Source organism: Emydura macquarii, unplaced genomic scaffold, assembly GCF_026122565.2.
Source record: "Emydura macquarii macquarii isolate MOO-44397 ecotype Brisbane River unplaced genomic scaffold, CSIRO-AGI_Emac_v2 contig_2676, whole genome shotgun sequence".
Lineage (NCBI taxonomy): Eukaryota > Metazoa > Chordata > Testudines > Chelidae > Emydura > Emydura macquarii.
The window spans coordinates 43,884,169-43,903,831 of NW_027132813.1; the positions used below are offsets into that span (position 1 = coordinate 43,884,169).

Here is a 19,663-nt window from a genome sequence, read left to right on the forward strand (position 1 = left end):
CCTGAGCCACCATGGGGGGAGCCTGGAGCAGGCCACAGGCCCCACAGCTCCCAGCTGCTGCACTACTTCCTTCCCCCTCAGCAGCTCTGAGCTGCCACCCTGTTATTTTTAGTAAAAGTCACAGAAAAGTCCTTGAATTTTTGTGTATTGCCCATGACCTGCCCATGACTTTTACTAAAAATAATCGTGACAAAATCTTAACCATATCCATAATCCATTAACCCCCCCTGTCTGTCTGAGACTGTGACTTCAGTGGTGTTAATGTGCCACTGATCTTCAGTGGCCACTGAGAATATGTGCTAATTGCTTATGCTAAACTATCTGTTCAACCTTGTATTTCGTACCTCTGACAGCTTTTCTACACTACCACTTTGTCAGTATAACTTATGTCACTTGGGAGTGTGAAAAAACACCCCCCCGAGCAACATAAGTTACCACGGGCAGAAGCACCAGTGTGGACAGTCCTATAGCTACCGCCACTTGTGGAGGTAGTTTTATTATGCGGATGGGAGAGCACACTCCCATCAGCATATAGTGACTACCATTAGCGTGCGCAGCACATTTGATTAGGGTGTGCACCCAGGGGATTGACATTAGGGTATGCACCCAGAATCTTTGTCGGGGTATCCACGTCAATTTCACCGGCAGGCCACATTTGAATTTCCCGCCGGCGGAATTCTCGCTGCGTACCACCTGCCACTGAGAAATCTCCCAAAGAACGGGATTTCGGCGGGAGAGCGCGGTGCCTTCCTTTCCACCGGAGCATAGCGCATCTCCTTCCATTTCAGCGGCAGCTTGCTTTCTCTTCCTGTCTGCCGACAAATTGCGCATGCCCACAGTCTTTTGGCAGCAGCACCACTGGACCAAATTTGAAAGATTTGCAGGACAGATATAAAAGGTTATACTCCCCGGCATCAGGGTGTGCCTGGGCGCACCCAGTACACCCGGTGCGCACACCTATGGTGACTACAGCTGTGATCGGTACAGCTGTGCCACTAGAAGCTCTCTAGTGTAGACATGGCTTTAGTACCTTTCCCAGATCTGAAGAAGAGCTCTGTGTAACTTGAAAGCTTGTCTCTCTCACCAACACAATCATAGAATCAAAGAGTTTGAAGGGACTGCAAGGTACCAACATGAGTTGGTCCAATAAAAGATATTGCCTCACTCACCTCGTCTCAAGGATATTGTTGTCATTTGACATTCTTCAACTAGCCAAAGAGGTCTCACTCTTCTAACGGTGGCACACGCTGCCCCTGCCGCATTTCCCAGGTCTTGCTCTCCCAAGCAGCTAGAGGTCCATGAGATGAATCCTTATAGTTCTTCTGACACTGTATTGGATATAAAGGAACAAGCCATACAGGGACATTTGCGGGGGGGTGGAGGGGGAAGAGTGTCTTTTTGGCATATAATAGTTTTTTTAGATTTGATATTGTAACGATTCTTCAAAAATTGCTACAGAAGCAATGGGAGGCATTTTTCTTAATTTTTAACGTCTTCATGTATTTATAGCCTGATTTTTTTCAAATACGTGCTCATCCCTCCCAGTGGAGTCAGTAGTAGCTCTGTAGGGTCAGCACTTGTTAGTCAATCATTAAAAAGTTAAAACTGTTAAAATATTATGTAATTTGAGTCAAAAATGGGTATTGCTGAACATATGCAAGATCTTGTAAATGCACTTTACGCGTCTCAACAGAAAAAATGAATGAATTAGAAACAGGATTATGTGCCGTTGTAGCATTTGGCATTACTGACATGTAAAGGAAGTATGCCAAGAAATCAACACTGTTTTCATGAAAGAGTTAATAGAACTAAAATGCAAGCATAATGAGACATGAAAGAACAGCATGTAGCATTGTATGTGAATTAAATTAACCTTTCACTTAACACATTTGGTAGTAGGATTAATGGCTTGTGTCTGAACAATATTTAACAATAGTGACATGTCATCACTTTCAGACATCTTAGTGCTGTCACTATCATTTTTCAGTGATGATATTTGCTTTTTCCTTGCACCATGGCCATATGATGTGTTCTAGCTGCAATTTATGGAGATTTATGTATACAACTCACTTTGAAACAAGATGAGAATATACCCTTAGCTTTGTATTAAGATTATTTTACCTTTTGCATATCTAACTATCTGCAGGGCTAACTGACATTGTGTTGAGCATGTTGATTGTACTAAATAATTACCTTGGGTATTGTAAATTTTAACAAATCTGAATGTCAGACTGTCATGTCACCCTGATGCATCTTGCTTTTGTAAGCATATGTTTCAAGAGATAATGAGCAATATTAAGATTTGTACTCTCGCCTCTTAAAAAGTCTTTAAAATTATATGGGGAAAAATGAATATAATTGAACTTCTCATGATAAGGTCAAAGTCTCCTCCAAAGATGTTTTCCTATTATAATTTTTCAAAGTTCCATCAATGAAGGTAAGGCTTTTGGGAATTTCTGAAGTAGAATTAGATTTTTAAGCTCCATAATTCAGACAGCATTGTTAGATATAAATCAGCATAGATATTAGATCCCTTTTGGACAGCGATTCTGCGAACACGTAAATTCTTCCCTTCATTACTGTGAATAGTGATATTAGCTGCACATATGTGAGTTTGCAGAATCAAGGTATTCCATCAATTTACAGACCTAGAGCCAATCCTGCTTGACTTAAAGGAGTAGCCTCTTTGGCTTAAAAAAACATGTAAGGAGGGCTCCCTCTGCACTGGGATGAATTTCACTCTAACTACCGTTTTTGCTAAAAGAAGTGCACAAATCCAGTAAATTATAAATGAATGTTTTTTACTGATTAATTCAGTGAGTCATCAACTGATTTTTCTTTCCATTGAAGTAAAATCCGTTTTCTGTTACAAAAAAAAGTCTATAGAAATAGCTGTGCTATACTACATGTAGCTCCTCTGTTATATGTTGGGTGGGTATATATTTAAATGTACATATTAAGCTATGTCTACATTTGGAAGTGCAGTCGATATAATTTCAGTTGACATTCACCTGCCAAACTAATGAAGTAGTTCAGACGTGATCACAGCATGCTCATTGCGTCAGAGGAGTGCGTCCCCACCAGCTGCGCTTGTATCAATAAGCAGAGCAATGCACCGTGGGTTAGGTACTTATCCTACAGTACAACTAGCCTCTAGGGGCTTTTGGGAAGGTCTTCCCTCCCTCTCCTGAGGTCAGCAACAAACATACAAACACTTTTTTGTGCCATTTTTCGAAACCCTGGCTCTGTCATACGTACACCATTGCCGAAGAAGCATGGAGCCCGCTTAGCTCTGCACTATCATTGTGAGCATCACAAACACCTCGCGACTTATCCTGCAGTATTTCCAAGCCCAAGAGAGGAGCTGCAGCACTGAAAATTGCAATGTTACTCAGTCCATCCTGCTGCAAGCCATAGAACAAAACAATTTGCAGTTGCTGCTGGCTGTTGCACAGCAGTTGAACTGGTAGAGCACTGTTTCTGGTCCTGGGAAACAAGCACTGACTGGTGCGATCACATCATTATGAAGATATGGGATGACGAGCAGTGGCTGCAGAACTTTCGGATGCGTAAGGCCACTTTCCTAGAACTTTGCACAGCGCTGTCCCCAGCCCTGAAGCACAGGAATACTTGCTTGAGATCTGCTCTGACAGTGGATATAGATATCAGCATTTCTTCTGCTGGATAGGAGCTGAGACTGAACAGACTATTCTCCCCACACACCGATGAGATCCAACACGTCAGGTCTATTCCAGGCTGGAGCGTGTTTGAGGCATGCAGTCACCATGGTCAGTTGTGCTCATGAGCTCTCCACACTGACCAAACAGGAAATGGGAATTCAAAATTTCCAGGGGCTTGATCAGGGGAGGGGCTGTTTCCTGTGTATGTGGCTGTGCAGTGGAATTAAAAATAATGTCCAGAGCAGTCACAGTGGAGCATTGTGGGACACCTCCCAGAGGCCAATGATGTCTATTTACGCAATGCTCTGCCTACATTGCCACTCATTCGATCGATCCACTTCGATTTTAGCGCTACGCCTCTTGCGGAGGTGGTTGCATTAAGTCGACATTTCCAGCGAGTTAGGTCTGTGGAACGGACCTGGCACTCGACGGAAGGCGGCTTCCAATGAACTAACTTTGCAGTGTAGATCAGGCCTTAGCCTTCTTTTGATGGAAGATAAATTGTGACAGCCAACAAATTATTTTTTACAAATGCCATGTCACATGCTAGATATTCTTATTAACTTTTGATTTTGTGTGTCTGGTTGGTGATTTTTTGTTTTTGTTTTTTGTTTGTTTTTTTTGGAGAGCTGAAATAAACATACAAGTAAGGTTGAACATTTTTGTTTTTAATGAACTGTGCTATTCCAGGGAATCTGTTCAAAGCAGAGAACATACATATATTTGAGATTTTGATTTTAATTCTAGCACTTCTAGAAACTAGCACTAGTTGCAGCTGGAAGAAACTCATCATGAACACACACAGCTACTCAGCTGTGAATGTGCAGTAGTATCATGCAGAACTTTGGTGGTGGACAATAAAGGCCCAAACCTCCTTAAAACTTAATTAATAACACTTCACACATTCATTATAACAGTTATCAGTATTCATCCTTTTGTATTCTAAGTGTATCCAATTTAATCTTTCTCTGCACTTTACAAAATTAGAAAATGAAATTAAATTAGTTGTCCAAAAGGCACTAATTGCTTACCTCACCTATAGCTGAAACATACCAGTCTTTTTCTTTTTTTCAAATTCAGTTACTCAGTTTCCCTAAAGAAACAATTATTAATTAACTGCAGTTACTTGTGTATTTAAAAAACTCCACAGACAGGGCTAATATAGAAAACTCCAAGATTTTTTTAAACTGGAAGCAGATGTCTATGAAAAATAATTGTCTGGAAGAACTAGCTCACGCCAATTGTGTGCTCCTGTTTTCTTGCTATAGTTGACAGTCTGTTAAGCAGATTGGCAAATTCACTAATTAATTAATTATGGGGGAGTGAACAAGTATAGAACAGGTATAGAACTCCTTTTTCTCTTATGATTTGATTTGCACAGATTCTGGCAATATCTTCAAAATCCTCAAAATTGCTTTTCATTTAATTGTCTGAATTTAAAAAATGTTCTTCAGGATTAGTGGATAATGTAAATGTTTCAAAGGCTAAATATATTTAGTCTTGGATATTGAGCATTACATTTTGATCAACCCAGACTTCACATTCATTAGACAGGTGAAGAGTTCTTAATATCTGTTTGTATTGTATTGGAGAAAGATTTAGACGTTTTTAAACATTATTCTCTGATAGCAGGTAAGTAATCCAAAAGAGTCTGTAGTAAACTACATGGATTACATTCAGTAGAGTTTTATGAGACTGAGCTCTGGACAGCAGAAACAGTATTTTTGTCACAAAAATTATACATTTGAGTAGAAAAAAGTCTATTACCGTAAACAGAGATTATCCAGTGCTAAGAATAAATCATTTTGACAGTTGAAAATTTTTGAGAAGCAAGGAAGAAAAAATTAAGTGCAGTAATATGCTTTATATATGTCTGAATTTTAACTTTAAAGAGACATTCTCGGTTTTAGTAATATTGTAAAAAAAAAAAATTACCTAACAAATAACAACTCATACAAATACAACTTAAAATGCATGTTACTTTTCACTATATTTGCTATTTATTTCTGGTTATTAGTGCTACAATGTTTATTTGCAAATGATTTATGCTTAACTGCTACTTCCACTGGAATTATTTTTGTCTTGTAACTAATTCTAAGATTTTATAAATACATGAAACTAAACTTTATGCTAGGTTTGCATTGTCCCTTTATCTTCTGGTTTTGTTAAAAGTGAAGTTTGTCCACACTTAAAATGAATGCATTTATTTGTGACTTGTTACATTTTTCCTTATAGTCGAGTTCTTGTGGAGTCATACAACAGAGAGCATGTGTGTAGGATATATGTCAGCACAAGATGGCAAAGCCAAGGTAAGTCATAAGAAATAGGTTATAAACTTTAAAACTTCTACAAAAACTTCAATTTTATCTTGAATTCATATCTCGTAAATTAACTCAAACTGTTGAAATATTATTTTAAAAACGAAGTAAAATAAGATTGTTTACTCAATTAGCTGCAGCGTTGCCACTGATGGAGCACTGTCTGCTCCTTGGTCAAGCTAGTGACCAATACTTTTAACACAAAACATCCTTATGATCAGACTTCTTTAAAGGTCTGAAGGGAAAATTTGCAATCATGAAATAATGAAAAGGAAAATTACCCATTCATTATGAATCAGTGCATATTTTAGTATTCTGCCTGGAGTTGAGTATTCAAATCAGCTATCTCACTGGCAGTTTGCCACTTTTCCTCATTTTGAAATTGCTTCTCATTGTTGATGTGTACTGTGTTCATTTGATATTTTAGATTTGTGTGAATAATGTTTTGACGCTTACTACTTCCCTTCCTAGGAGGTTACTAACAGCTCTGACTTTTACAAGGGCATGTCCTTCACATTCTTGTATTTTTAAAGCCTTCCTTATTTAGATTCAGCTAACTGTCTTATCATTTAATTAAACTGTTTATCTGACCTTAATCCTGGCAATATAGATTGAAAACCTGAATCAAAAGGAATTTACTGCTGCTTGTTGAAGGGAAAAGTGAAGCAGAATAGGAACTCTTCTGCTTTTAGTAGACAAGTTAAGTAAATGGATAATGTTTGATTTTAAAAAAAGAAGGCATTCTAATGAGAATGAGACATTATGCCGTACTATAGTACATGGTGTTGGGTATCTAGTCATCAAGTGCATTGAATTTCCTCTTTTTACCATTTTTGGTGATCATTATTAATAGGTTCCATAGATGGGCATGGTGCCCCACAGATAAATAGGAAAAACCACACCTTTCTCAGAGTGTGTATGTAAAGGCAAGGTCTACAGAGCTTTTGTACAGATTTAGCTGTTTTGATTGGGGTATGATATTTTTTTAAGGAAACAGGTAGCTCTACTGGTACAAACTAGTGTGGGTGCAGTTCATAGAGGTGCTTATATTAATATAGCTTATTGCCATTCACTTACAGGAATAGCTATGACAGTATAAATGTATTAATCCTAGGTGGATTGTACCACTTTAACTAAACTGGTGTAGTTAGATGTTACAGTTTTTGTGTGATGACAAGCCCTTAGGCAGATAATAGATATAACAACTGAAATATCCCATGAGGGGTTGGAAATGGGAGGAGAGGGTATAACACAAAAAATCCAAGCTTATTCCTAAGAACCTTTATCAGAAAGAATTCAGATTAGGTTGGTAGTTTGTTTGATTTTTACTTTATGATTTTGTTTTTGCCAACATGATTGGATATGAGATTGTGGGAACACAGCATAGTTGAGTATAGTGATGGGAAGTGAAGCAAAAGAAAGGGATATGCCATATAGGAGGGATGCGCCATGGATGAGGAAGAGACGAGCTGTTTTCAGACATCGAGATGGTGATGGGGAGAAGGCAACTGGAGTTGTGAGTGAGAAGCAAATGAGGAGAGAATTGTGGGCAGAGCATAGAGTATAAAAGAGGAAGCTGAGATGCATGCATGGACAGAGCTGTGTAGAAATTGAACATGATGATGAGTACAAATTGATGTGGAAACGGACAGAAAACTGGAGAAGGAACTTGGTGAGAGAAGGCGGATTGATTTAAAAGCTAGAGAGATTAGATGATTTGATGAGAGCCTGACTGCTTTGGGAGAAAGTTAGAGATGACCCCTGTAGCTGTGAGCCTCAGTGATAAGAGGTATAGTTCAGTTTTCAGCTGTGATAAAGGAGAAGGAGAGGATTTAGAAAGATGAGTTTTGTTTTTGCTGAATTTAACTAGTGGTTTGTCTAGGAGGACATGTTTGATCCCAATTTCTCCCTTCTGTGCAGTCCTGCATTTCTGTGTGAGGTAGATTTACAAGCAATTAGCACAAATGTAATATCTGAAACCAAGGGAGTAGATGAGCTCATCTAAGGAATGAGTATGTGGAGAGAAACAAAGACAAGGATACCAACAGTAGCCATGTCTACCCTACAGCCCAGAGGTGGGATTCCCATCACGTACTCATACTCGTGCTAGCTCACACTGAGCTAGTGCGAGTATAAAGAGCAGTGTAGTCACAGCAGCACCAGCAGTGGAGGCACAGCTGTGCTGTGCCAACTACAAGCCCACCTGAACCCATGAGAGCTACCATGAGTAAATGTACATGAGCAAGGGAATCACACCCCTTTGCTCATAATGTAGACAGTAACCTTAGGGAGAAAGAGGAAAAACAGCTGGTTACAGAGACACTGACACAGTGGTCAGTGGTGCACACTTTTCTATGACACTTATAGCTTATTTCCTTGGATAATCAACTGGAAAGAAATGTGGTGTCACTGAGTTCTTAGTTTCTCAGACTCAAGTTAGTGAAGCTAGAACAAGCCCAGCTGCAAAGTATGCAGCAGCTGTGAATATATAAACCTGCATCATTCTTTATAGTTTTGATCCTGAAATACAAATAGTCATTAAAAGAAGTGAAGTATTAAATTATTATATTAGAAATAAAAGCTGATTTTGTTTTATGCAATAAGACTCATAGAGCTGGTTGTGAGGAAATGTTTTGTTGTCCCTAGCTGGTTGTGGCCTACTGACGTCTCTAATATTTAATATGACCTCTGGTTGGTAATGAGCACTAGCAATATAGTGCCATGCCCAGAGATGTTTTCCTACTCTCTCTTGCATTGTTTGACATCTGGTGTACATTGTTTTCATATTGCTGGTAAATTCTCCAGCTGGTAATCTTGATTGGGTTGACAGACACAGCTGCTTCTCTTGGTTCTCTTTTAAATTATGTTTTTGACCTTCATTGAAGAGAGTTAATCCCTCTCCCTTTCTTCCTCCTTTGAGCCTGTGGCTGCAAATGCTTTCCAGAGAAAAACCACAAATGCCTTGGCTGCCGACTTCTATTGATCAAAAAATAATCTTCTGTCATAAAGGCTGGAATTTTGTTGTATTGCAAGTGAAGCTAAGTCATAGAAGGAAAGCCAGGCTTGAAATAGAACATAGTGTATTGCAAATCATTTTTTTTCTTTAAAAGAGTAAATATTTGGCAAATTTAACATTGCCTGACTGCTGTGAAAGAATAATTGTATTAGTGACATAAAAGTGCAGAATATCCATGTATAAAACTGCAGAAGCAAAATGGTCAAGCAGGTAGCAGACAAATGTCTTACTTCCCTTTTTATCTAAGTTGCTAAAAATCTTCAGTTTTTTGCAACCATCACTAGTCGTAGGCTAAAGTCTGTTCTGAAGCTAAGTGGTTCTCATCCTGGCCATTCAAAGGTTGGCTCATATAGATGCAGGAATACACAAACAGTACACATCAATACATCAAGTACATTGGTAGCAAACATTTTTAAAGTGATAAGATACTAAGAATTATAAAAGGAACACACTAATCTTAAAATTATAATTATATAAATATTGTCATAGATTAATATTTTAGGGATCTCTTCTAGCCTTAGATCACTTAATCTGACTTCCTATCCATCATAAGCCTTTAAATGTCACCCTGTATTGAGCCCAATAACATTTGTGTTTGGTTAAAGCACGCCTTCCAGCAAGGCATCCAGTCTTGATCTGAAGACATGGAGAATCCACTCTTTGATTATTTGTTCCAATAGTTTATCTCCCACACTGTTAAAAATTTGTACTGAATTTCTAATTTGAATTTATCTGGCTTCAGAGTCCAGCCAGTGGTTCTTGTTATGCCTTTCACCACTTGATTGAAGAGCCCTTTAGTACTCAGTATTTTCTCTCAATGAAGAGAATCAATTCACCACTGTAATCAGTTCACTGCTCAATATTTTGGTAAACTAAACAGATTGAGCTCTAAATTCCTCGTTGTAATGCCTCAAATCACTTGTGTGGCTGTTCTCTGTAGCCCTCTAAAATTTGTCAACATCCTTTTAAAATGTGCACACCAGAATTGTTTACAGTAGTCTAGAATAAAGGTTTGTCTACACTTAAAATGCTGCTGTGGCATTGCTATAGCACTTCAGTGAAGATACTACCTTCGCCAATAAGAGGGCCTCTTCCATCCACGTAGGTACTCTATCTCCCTGAAAGGCAGTAGCTAGGTCAATGGGAGAATTCTCCTTTTGACCTAGCAGTGTCTACACCAGGGGTTTAAGTCAATTTAAGTGTGTTGCTAAGGGGTGTGGATGTTTCACTCACCTGAGCAATCTAGTTATATGAGCCTAATTTCCTAGTATAGACCAGACCTCGGTCTCACCAGTGCTCTACACAGAGGTAAAATCACCTTCCTATGCCTCCTCACTGCTTCCCTATTGATGCATCCAAGCATCTCATTAGCCTTTTTTGCCGCAGCATCACACTAGGAACTCATGTTCAGTAGTCTGTCCACTATGACCCCTGAATCTTTCTCAGAGTTGCTGCTTTCAGGGTACAGTCCTCCATACTTTAGGTATGGCCTGCATTCTTTCTTCCTAAATGTATAAATTTGCATTTGGCTGTATTCAAATGCATGTTGTTTGAATGTGCCCAGCTCACCAAGCAATCTAGGTCATTCAGTATCACTGCTCTGTCTTTATCATTATTTAAAATTCCACCAATCTTTATGTTATCCACAAATGTTATTGGCATTGATTTTATTTTTATCCTATGATTTCTGATTTTAAAAAAATGTTGAATCATGTCAAGCCTGGTACCCATCCCAGTGGATCCCAACAAGATACACTCCCATTGGTTGAAGAGTCTCCATCGATAACAACTACTTGAGATCCGTGGGCCAGTTTTTAATCCAATTAATATGTGCTTTCATATTGTATAGCGCTAATTTTTTAATCAGAATGCTGTGTTGCATTAAGTCAAATGCCTAACATAAGTCAAAGTTTATTACATCTATGTAGTTACCTTTATGAACCGAACTTGTCATTTCATTGTTTGACAAGACCTATTTTCAATAAAACCATATTGATTTCCATTAATTATATTCCTATACTTTTAATTCTTTATTAATTGAAGTCCATATCAGCTTTTCCATCATTTTACCCTGGATTGATGTTGGGCAAACTGGCCTATAGTTACCCTGCGTCATTTCATTTGCCCTTTTTACATATTGGCACAACATTCCAGTTTTCTGGAATTTCCCCAGTATTCCAAGATTTATTAAAAATTTATCAACATGCTAGAGATCTCCTGAGCCAACTTTTATAGGACTCTTAGGTGCAAGTTAACCAGGCCTACAGAAATTTAAATATTTAGTCCTAGTAGATGCTATTTAATGTCCTTAGTTACTAATGGACTGGAAAATACTTAATTTTCCTCATATTATGTGAGTAAATCATCCTATTTCTTTCCAAATACAGAAAAGAATTATTTACTGAACACTCTTGCCTTTCTTTGCATCATTAACAATTTCACCATCTTCATCTAATAATGGTCCTATACAACTGCTAGGATTTCTCTTATTCTGAGTATACTTTAAAATTCTTCTTTATCCTTTGTCCTGCCAGCCATGGATTTTTCCCTGATGTCTTTAGCTTCCCTTATCAATTTTTTAAACTTTTCTGATTCATATGGATTGCTGTTTATTTTCGCTGTCTTCTATTTTTTTATATATATATTCTGGTTGCTGTCTTCACTATGCCACTGAACCAGGATGGGCCTTTAGCCAAAATATTTGTCCTTGATTATGGAATTGTGGACTTTTGGCCATCTAATAAACTTTTTGTAAAGGACTCCTAATTTTCCTTCCTATTTTTCAGTCTAAATTTTTCTTCCCAGTCAATTTAGCTCATAATTTTTTTCACTTTGGGAAATAAGCTCTTTTAAAGGAGTATATATCAGCTCTCACTGCTCCAGAAAGGAAAAGTACACCCATATCAGAGAGGATGCTGAAGGGATTTTTAGGACTGGAGAACTGGCTTGCCAACTACCCCTACTAACCTAGGAGAGACGGGAAGATCTGACTCATCAACAACACCCCTTTCAACACATGATATCCATGATATCAAGGCTCTAAGAGATCAAATTTAATCAGTAAGGACAGTTCTTGATTGTCTATTACCAGCAGAAAATGATTGCTCCTGGCTGTTTCAGTGCCTTATGCCAATCTGAAGCATGACTGAACGATATAAAAGGAACTAATCAACTAAATAAAAGGAACTAACCAAGTGTGCCTGGAGCTGCCCATCAAGCATCTCAATAACCTTTCTCCAGAAAGTGAGACTGCCCAGTTATTAACCAAAATGTTCAAGTTCTTGAAGGGTTTGTTCATTGCTCATTATTTGTTCAATGTGAACATGAAGGGCATCCCACCCAATGAGGCATTAAGTAATTCCCTTGGCAGCACAGCCAGGACCTTCTGACTGGTCTTCATCACCACAAAGGCAATAGGACCATCCTGCATGTAGTGTATCAGAACTCCCTAAACATCTCCTACATCTCAGCCAGAAACTCTGCCCTCATCCTCTTGTCTCTTTATCTAGCCTGCCCTGATGTCCTCACAGCAGTGGGAGCTGACCATCTCCTTATGAAACTAACCTTCTCTTTTTTAAACCACCATTAGAAGATACTACAGCAAGCAACTCCATATGTTCTAAGGCTGCAAACTATCTTCTGTAACTTGAATGAACAACCTAAAATAACTCTCTGCCACATAGTGCTTTGCAAAGGAAGTGACCAGAGGAACTTCGCTTCCACCACTGGATTCAGCAAGGTGCAAATTGAAAAAAGTTATGTGGTTAGGTGAAAAAATATATACCTCATGCTCCATGGATTCATTTACTCAAAGAAGCAGACAGAGAATCTCGATTACAAACTGTTTCCTAATTTTTTTAATTTAAGTTGCAATGGATTCTCCTTAAAGCAAGATTATTTTTTGTTAAATAGAGAGAGGCACTATAATCGGAGCCAATTCTTTTCAAGACTCTAGTCAATAATTGGACCCCGGCAGCTGCCTACATCTTCATGCCACACAGATGCTAGGTGAATGCAGATTTGTTTTGCCCTCTTTTTGTCCATGGATAGCGTCTTCCTATTTTTTTGCTTTCCCCCCTTCTCTGGATCAGCAGAGAAGGTGTTCATGTCCTAAATATAGGCACTAAATATATGGGAATAGCAATTTAAAATAATTCCAGGCTGTTTTTATTTGCTGATTAACTGATGTTCAACAGTAGTTTCCTACCATTCATATCAAAATTAATAATTGCCAATATTCTTTTTAGGCCAGTAAATTGATCTCTTTGCATAACTAGACATTTTATTTATTAAAATGACTATCTTTGCAAGAGAAAGCACTGTAACATTTCACCTTTTATGTTTCTGTTCCATTGGTATAATTTGACCAATGTGTTGAGGGTTGTCATTCACTTCCAGTTGCACTAGTTTAAAAGCCAATTTTGAATCTCAGACAAGCTGGACTATTTGTCATTTGTCATACAGTTTTAAATACAGTGAAATTTAGAGCTATGTTAAATCATTGAGCTGACACATGCCATTGCTGTGATAGCTGGTCAAGAGTTCTGCTGTGTAACAGTCTGAAAGATAATTCTAATCACATTAGCAGGCATTAATGTGGGCAAGTTAATAAAATGGGACTTTACCCAAACAGCATTCTAACAGACAATCTATAACTAATCAAATCAACATGTCTAGTGTCTGTTAGATGATTTTCCTCTCAAAAGTCAGGGAGGAAAATCTTTTTACCTCTTTTTTCTGAATGTTTCTTACAGAATCCTTTTTACTCTACAGAATACTCAACTCTGTGATGGGTATATTCTTAACAATGATGTGTTTAAGTGCTCTGATTAGTAAGTCTCAGGGAATCTATGGAAGTCCTGACTGAAACATTGTGCCTTTCTCTGAATACTTCAGTGTATATTTTAAACTTAAAAATAGGCACATGTGAAAGTCCTATTAGCCTTAATATCTTTCATTTGAGTATCATCCTGTCATAATTAGAACTGCTTACGAATTTGTAGGATCAAGGCTAAAATGTATATTTAGTACTGCTTAAAGAGTAGAACCCATAACTTAGTAATACGAATAAAGCTATGTTTTGTTGACTTAGACACAACGTGTGAGTGGGGACTAAGACTTTAGAAGTAATTGAGATGTTTGAATAACATAAAGATGGTACAATTTTGTTCTTCTAAAATGGTTTTATATGGTAGTTAGTTGCTGTCAAACTACTTTTGTACTGTTCTCACTACATTAGGGATGGTTGAGGTGCACCTTTCAGTTCCTCGTTGAGTGATTGTCCATGTGGATTCCATAACTGATGCGCACAAGATCAGATTCTTTGGGCCAACAGTGTCCATTGGGACTGTGCCTGTGCCCTAAGTGCTTTCGCATCCCTTTCCCCCCAACTGAGCACATAAAGTTTGGCACAGTTCCAGTTATCCCTCAGTTCGTTCTTACCACTCATAGAAGCAAGATGGAACCCCTGCAGTGTCCACTTACTCTGCGCACTGTGCAATTTTCCTTAGCCATGTGTAAAATTTTGGATACTATAGTTAGTGTAGTTTAGACTTCTTTTTTTTACACCCATTGGTGCATTCTCAGTTATGTGCAAAGTATATAATAAAAATACTGTGACACTTCCATGTCTATTGAGGCCAGACATTCCTGGGACCTGCTGTGTCTTGGAGAAGGACACATCCTGAATTGATTTCCCATCTGTTGCTTTTTCTCCAAGCTCACTCAAACAGTGAGGGAGGCAGATCTGAAGCTTTTTCTCCTAGAGAGACTGAAGTAAAGCACCTCAGTCATAGAGAGGAGAGCTACCACAAGACCTTAGCTATTGGGTCAGTACCTTTCTACTAGTGCCCCAGTTAACTCAGGTTCTACCCTGAGCTCCCAGGCCACATTCACACAGAGGCCACTTTCTTCAATCAGCACATCAGTGCCAATGTCTTGCAAGGGCAGAAAGGAGCACCACCACTCCAAAGATGAGCCCAGGCACAGGCCACTGTTCCTGGCACCAGCAGGCAGAGATAGATGGGTCATCAGTTGCATGACTTGTCTCAGGCTTATTCATCCAAAGACTGAGAAGTCCCCTTCTGGTGCCCCAGTACTCACTTCCTAGTCAGCACATGCAATACCCTCTAAATCAGCAGACTGCATTGCCCTTGGTACCAAGCCTTTGGCAGCAACTGCAGTATACAGACCCTTAGCACAGAGTGCCTCTGATCATAGGCCCGATACTTTCTATCTTGGTACTGACTACCTCTGTTGTACTGACTGCCTCAGCAAAGACTATTTCTCTTCATACTCACCTGGAAAGATTAAGGTTAGTAGTTGTCACAGTTTTCAGGGGAACTGCACATGTATGCCTCCTCAGTGGTCCACTCCAGGAGCGCCCACTTAGGTATCATGCCTCCAGCTGTCACCTCTCTCTGGGTAGGGACCCATGTCTCATTCCCTTCTGACCAGAGGATTTTATGGCTGCACAGCTCTGTGCTGTACACTGATATCCTCAGCAAGACAATCTGCAAATCTCTCCAAGGATTATGGCCAATGTACGCTAGCAGTTACAAGTTACCACACTCTTCTTTCTCAGCAGAGTACATTTATCCTAATGGTAAAAGCACCACAGATAAAACATAATTAATAAATAAATAACAAATAAACAGGTCTACAACCATACCAGAAATCCCCCATCAGTCTTATGGATTCTCATAGGCCAAAGTCTTTCCAACCCTTCAGTGAGGGTTGAAGCTGCACTAGAACTGAAGGTGCTGTCTGTTTTCTGAGCCAAAAGGAAGACAGTGTTCGTTCAAGCTCAGCTTTTTATCCCCAACCCCCTTCTTCGTTTGAGTCTCTGGAAAACCTAGTTTCAACTAGTTAGTACATGCAAGCCACCCCAGAGGGTGTTGTCTGCAGTCTCAGCAACTCTCCTTAATCACTCCCCACTGTTCTTAGTTCCTGGGTGAGCTCTGTGGTAACCCTCCCCCTCTGGAGTAGAACACAGTCATACATAAACAATTCCTAAACTTAATACAATGGTCCCCAAAGATACTGCATGGAGTTGCAGTATCTGCTACAGTAGAGTCACTAGTATGTCAGGTTAAAGTGGTATCCCTGGTACCAACCTCTCCTATACATAGACAGGGCACACTTGACAATGTGTGATTCCCAGCCCCTTTTATAGGAGATATACTCTTTTTCCCCCTCCTCTGAGCCTTCCACCTCTCCAATTTCTCCCCCTCCAACTCCAAGTAGGACATTACAAGGAGGGTGGTAGAAAGAGGTCTGGGGTTCATACAAATCATCCTACCTGTTACCCCTCATATGTCCTCCATCTAAATATTCCTACCCCTACTAGCTGTGGCCTTATCCCTCCCCCTGCCACTGGGGCATCCAGCCTTACTCCAGGAAGCCTGCTTTGACTATCTCTAGATAACCCTCCCCAAAGATTCAGCCATCTCAGGTGAGTCTGTTGTAATAGCTACAGTTCCTTGGAAGCCAAGAGGAGGAGTGAGAGAAGATCATCAGCTGCCAGAAGAAGGATACATTATCCCTGATACAATCTCCTCATCCTCCCTGTATGAAGCAGTGTCTCCACCCAAATCAACCTCAGTAGAATTGTTTAAGGCAGCGGTTCTCAACCTTTTTTTCCCTGAATACCACTTGGGTCAGGTACAGTCAGGTCAAGTAAAAAAAAGGAGGGGGGGGACTTTTGGCAGCGGGGTTTCGCGGCAGCGGCGGGGAGGGACTTTTGGCGGCGGCGGGGTTACATGGGGGGAACAATGCCCTCCGCCGAAACCCTGCCGCCGTTTGCCCCTTTTCGGCGGTGGGGTTTTGCGGCGGCCGGGGGGGACTTTCAGCGTCGTGGTACGGCTCACGTACCACCCAGCCTTCTTCGAAGTACCACTGGTGGTACGCGTACCACCAGTTGAGAACCGCTGGTTTAAGGTATTTCAGGACCAGATGAAACACATGGGAGAAACGTTAGTTCTTCTTCGAGTGCTTGCTCATGTCCATTCCAGTATAGGTTTGTGCAAGCCATGTGCACCATCACTGAAAGCTTTTTCCTAGTGGTATGTGCTGGATCGGCTCTGGTGCCCCCTGGAATAGCATCCTCGTGGCACGCTATATAGGCAGCTGCCACCCGGCCGCTCCCTCAGTTCCTTCTTTCCATCGGTGAGGATTGCTGGAACACTGTTCTTCTCTTGTTCTGCAAGTGATACACCTCAGTGGTTGTGCCTGTAATTAGATGTAAATAGTTAGTTAATGGAGTGTAAATAGTTAAATAAATTGATCTTAGATTAGTTTAAGTACTTAGGATCCCCACCGTGCAGGGACTACGCATCATTCCAGAACCTGGATTTTACCCCTATCTTCGGAAACTGTTTATCTCACTTTTACTGGGCATAGGTCAACATCACCTCGGATCGCTGGGTGCTCTGCCCAGTAGAAGTGGGATACACCCTTCAGTTCTCATCTACCCTTCCTTCCATCCTGCTCTCCCCATCCCTTCTCAGGGATCCTTCTCATGAGAGACTGCTAACCCAGGAGGTTAAGAGTGCAGCTAAAAGGTATGGGGTTCTATTCATGCTATTTCCTGATCCCAAAGTCCAATGTGGAGCTCAGACCCTTACTAGACCTGTGAAACCTCAACAAGTCCATGAAAAAACTGAAGTTCCGCATGGTCTCCCTGTCTTCAATCATCCCTTCCCTAGATCAAGGGAACTGGTATGCTGCCTTTGACTTAAAGGACGCATACTTTCACATAGCGATATTCTGAGACAGGAAATACCTCTAATTCATCTTAGGTCACAACCATTATCAGTTCATGGTGGTACCCTTCGGCCTGTCAGCAGCATAGAGAGTATTTACAAAGGGCATGGGTGTGGTGGCAGCTTCCCTCAGGAAAGCAGGAGTGCAGGTTTACCCAGACTTGGATGATTGGCTGATCAGGAGCCGCTCCAGGGAACTGGTAGAAAGGCACATAAGACTCGATCAGTCCATTTTCTCAAACCTAGGGCTCCTGATAAACCAGCAAAAGGCAACATTTTTACCAGCGGAGAAGATAGAATTTATAAGGGCGGTCCTCGACTCAACCCAGGCCAGGGTCTACCTCCTGAAGAGTCATTTCAGAGCCATCAAAGTCCTCATAAATGGTTTAAGATCTTTTCCAATCACCACAGCAAGAAACTGCTTGAAGCTTCTGGGTCACATGGCCTCTTGTACCTAGCTGTTGCAGCATGCTTGTCTCAGACTCAGACCCTTCCAAGCATGGCTGGCATCACTATACACACCAGGCCGTATCTCTTTAGACAAGATGGTCACAATCCCACCAGCGGTGATCCTCGCTCTGCAATGGTGGCTCGACCAGGACACAGTGTACAGGGGCATCCCCTTTTTGAGACCAGTTCTCAAGTAGACTTGTTTGCAACCAGGTTCAACAGAAAATGTCCCCATTTCTGCTCGTCTCTGGGTTGCAGTCCAGGATCCCTCTCAGACGCTTCTCTCCTTCCCTGTGAGGGAGTCTGTTTTATGCTTTTCCTCCCACAGCCTGATCCACAGTGTGTTGCTCAAGGTCAGGAGGGACAAAATGAGGATGATCCCTATAGCTCTGGCATGGCCGCAACAACATTGGTTCTCAACTCTCCTGCACCTGTCCGAGGACAAACCTATCAGCCTTTCGACACCCCAGGACCTGATCTCACAGGACAAATGTAAATGAGCTTGCAGGGTGAGGTGTACAGCACCGGGGTTGCATCTGGGACTGGGGGTATTTGCTGGAAGTCTGTGCCATGAGTGGCTGGCAAGAAGTGCTCCTTCACTAGGTCAGGGACCAATTACTTGCTGGAGGCTGGGTGTGGGCTGACCCAGGAGTAGGTGGTTCACACAGCAAAGCAGGGTAAATCGGAGCCCAGGAATAAGGAATTGGGGTGACACAGCTACACACCAGTCCAGATTGCAGGGGGAAATGTCGCACCTTCCTAGGCAGTCATTTCCCATTTTGTATGTTTGCAATTAATTGGTCCTGTCTAAGTGGAGTACTTTGCATTTGTCCTTATTGAATTTCATCCTATTTACTTCAGACCATTTCTCCAGTTTGTCCAGATCATTTTGAATTTTAATCCTATCCTCCAAAGCACTTGCAACCCATCCCAACTTGGTATTGTCTGCAAACTTTATAAGTGTACTCTCTATGCCATTATCTAAATCATTGATGAAGATATTGAACAGAATCAGATCCAACTGATCCCTGCACTCAATATGCCCTTCCAGCTTGACTGAACCACTGAAAACTACTCTCTGGGAACAATTTTCCAACCAGTTATGCACCCACCTTATAGTAGCTCCAACTAGGTTGTATTTGCCTAGTTTGTTTATGAGAAGGTCATGCGAGACAGTATCAAAAGCCTTACTGCTCAAGTTAAGATATACCACATCTGCTGTTTTCCCACATCCACAAAGCTTTTTACCCTGTTGAAGAAAGCTATTAGGTTGGTTTGACGTGATTTGTTCTTGACAAATCCATGCTGATTGTTATTTATCACCTTATTATCTTCTAGGTGTTTGCAAATCGATTGCTTAATTATTTTCTCCATTATCTTTCTGGTACTGAAGTTAAGGTGACTGGTCTGTAATTCCCCAGGTTGTCCTTATTTCCC

At 40.6% G+C, this 19,663-nt stretch overlaps 1 protein-coding gene across 3 annotated transcripts in view; it reads left to right on the plus strand.

Moving 5' to 3' along the window:
• Window positions 1-19,663, plus strand: part of TASP1 (taspase 1) — a 186,216-nt gene that overhangs the window by 156,092 nt on the left and 10,461 nt on the right. For 2 of the 3 annotated variants that reach the window (XM_067565290.1, XM_067565291.1), the window contains one exon: window positions 5,916-5,989. The exons of the other annotated variant lie outside the window; for it this stretch is intronic. In XM_067565290.1, coding sequence (XP_067421391.1) covers window positions 5,916-5,989 — 74 coding nt within the window. The remainder of the gene's footprint in view (window positions 1-5,915; window positions 5,990-19,663) is intronic. 3 annotated transcript variants of the gene reach the window in all.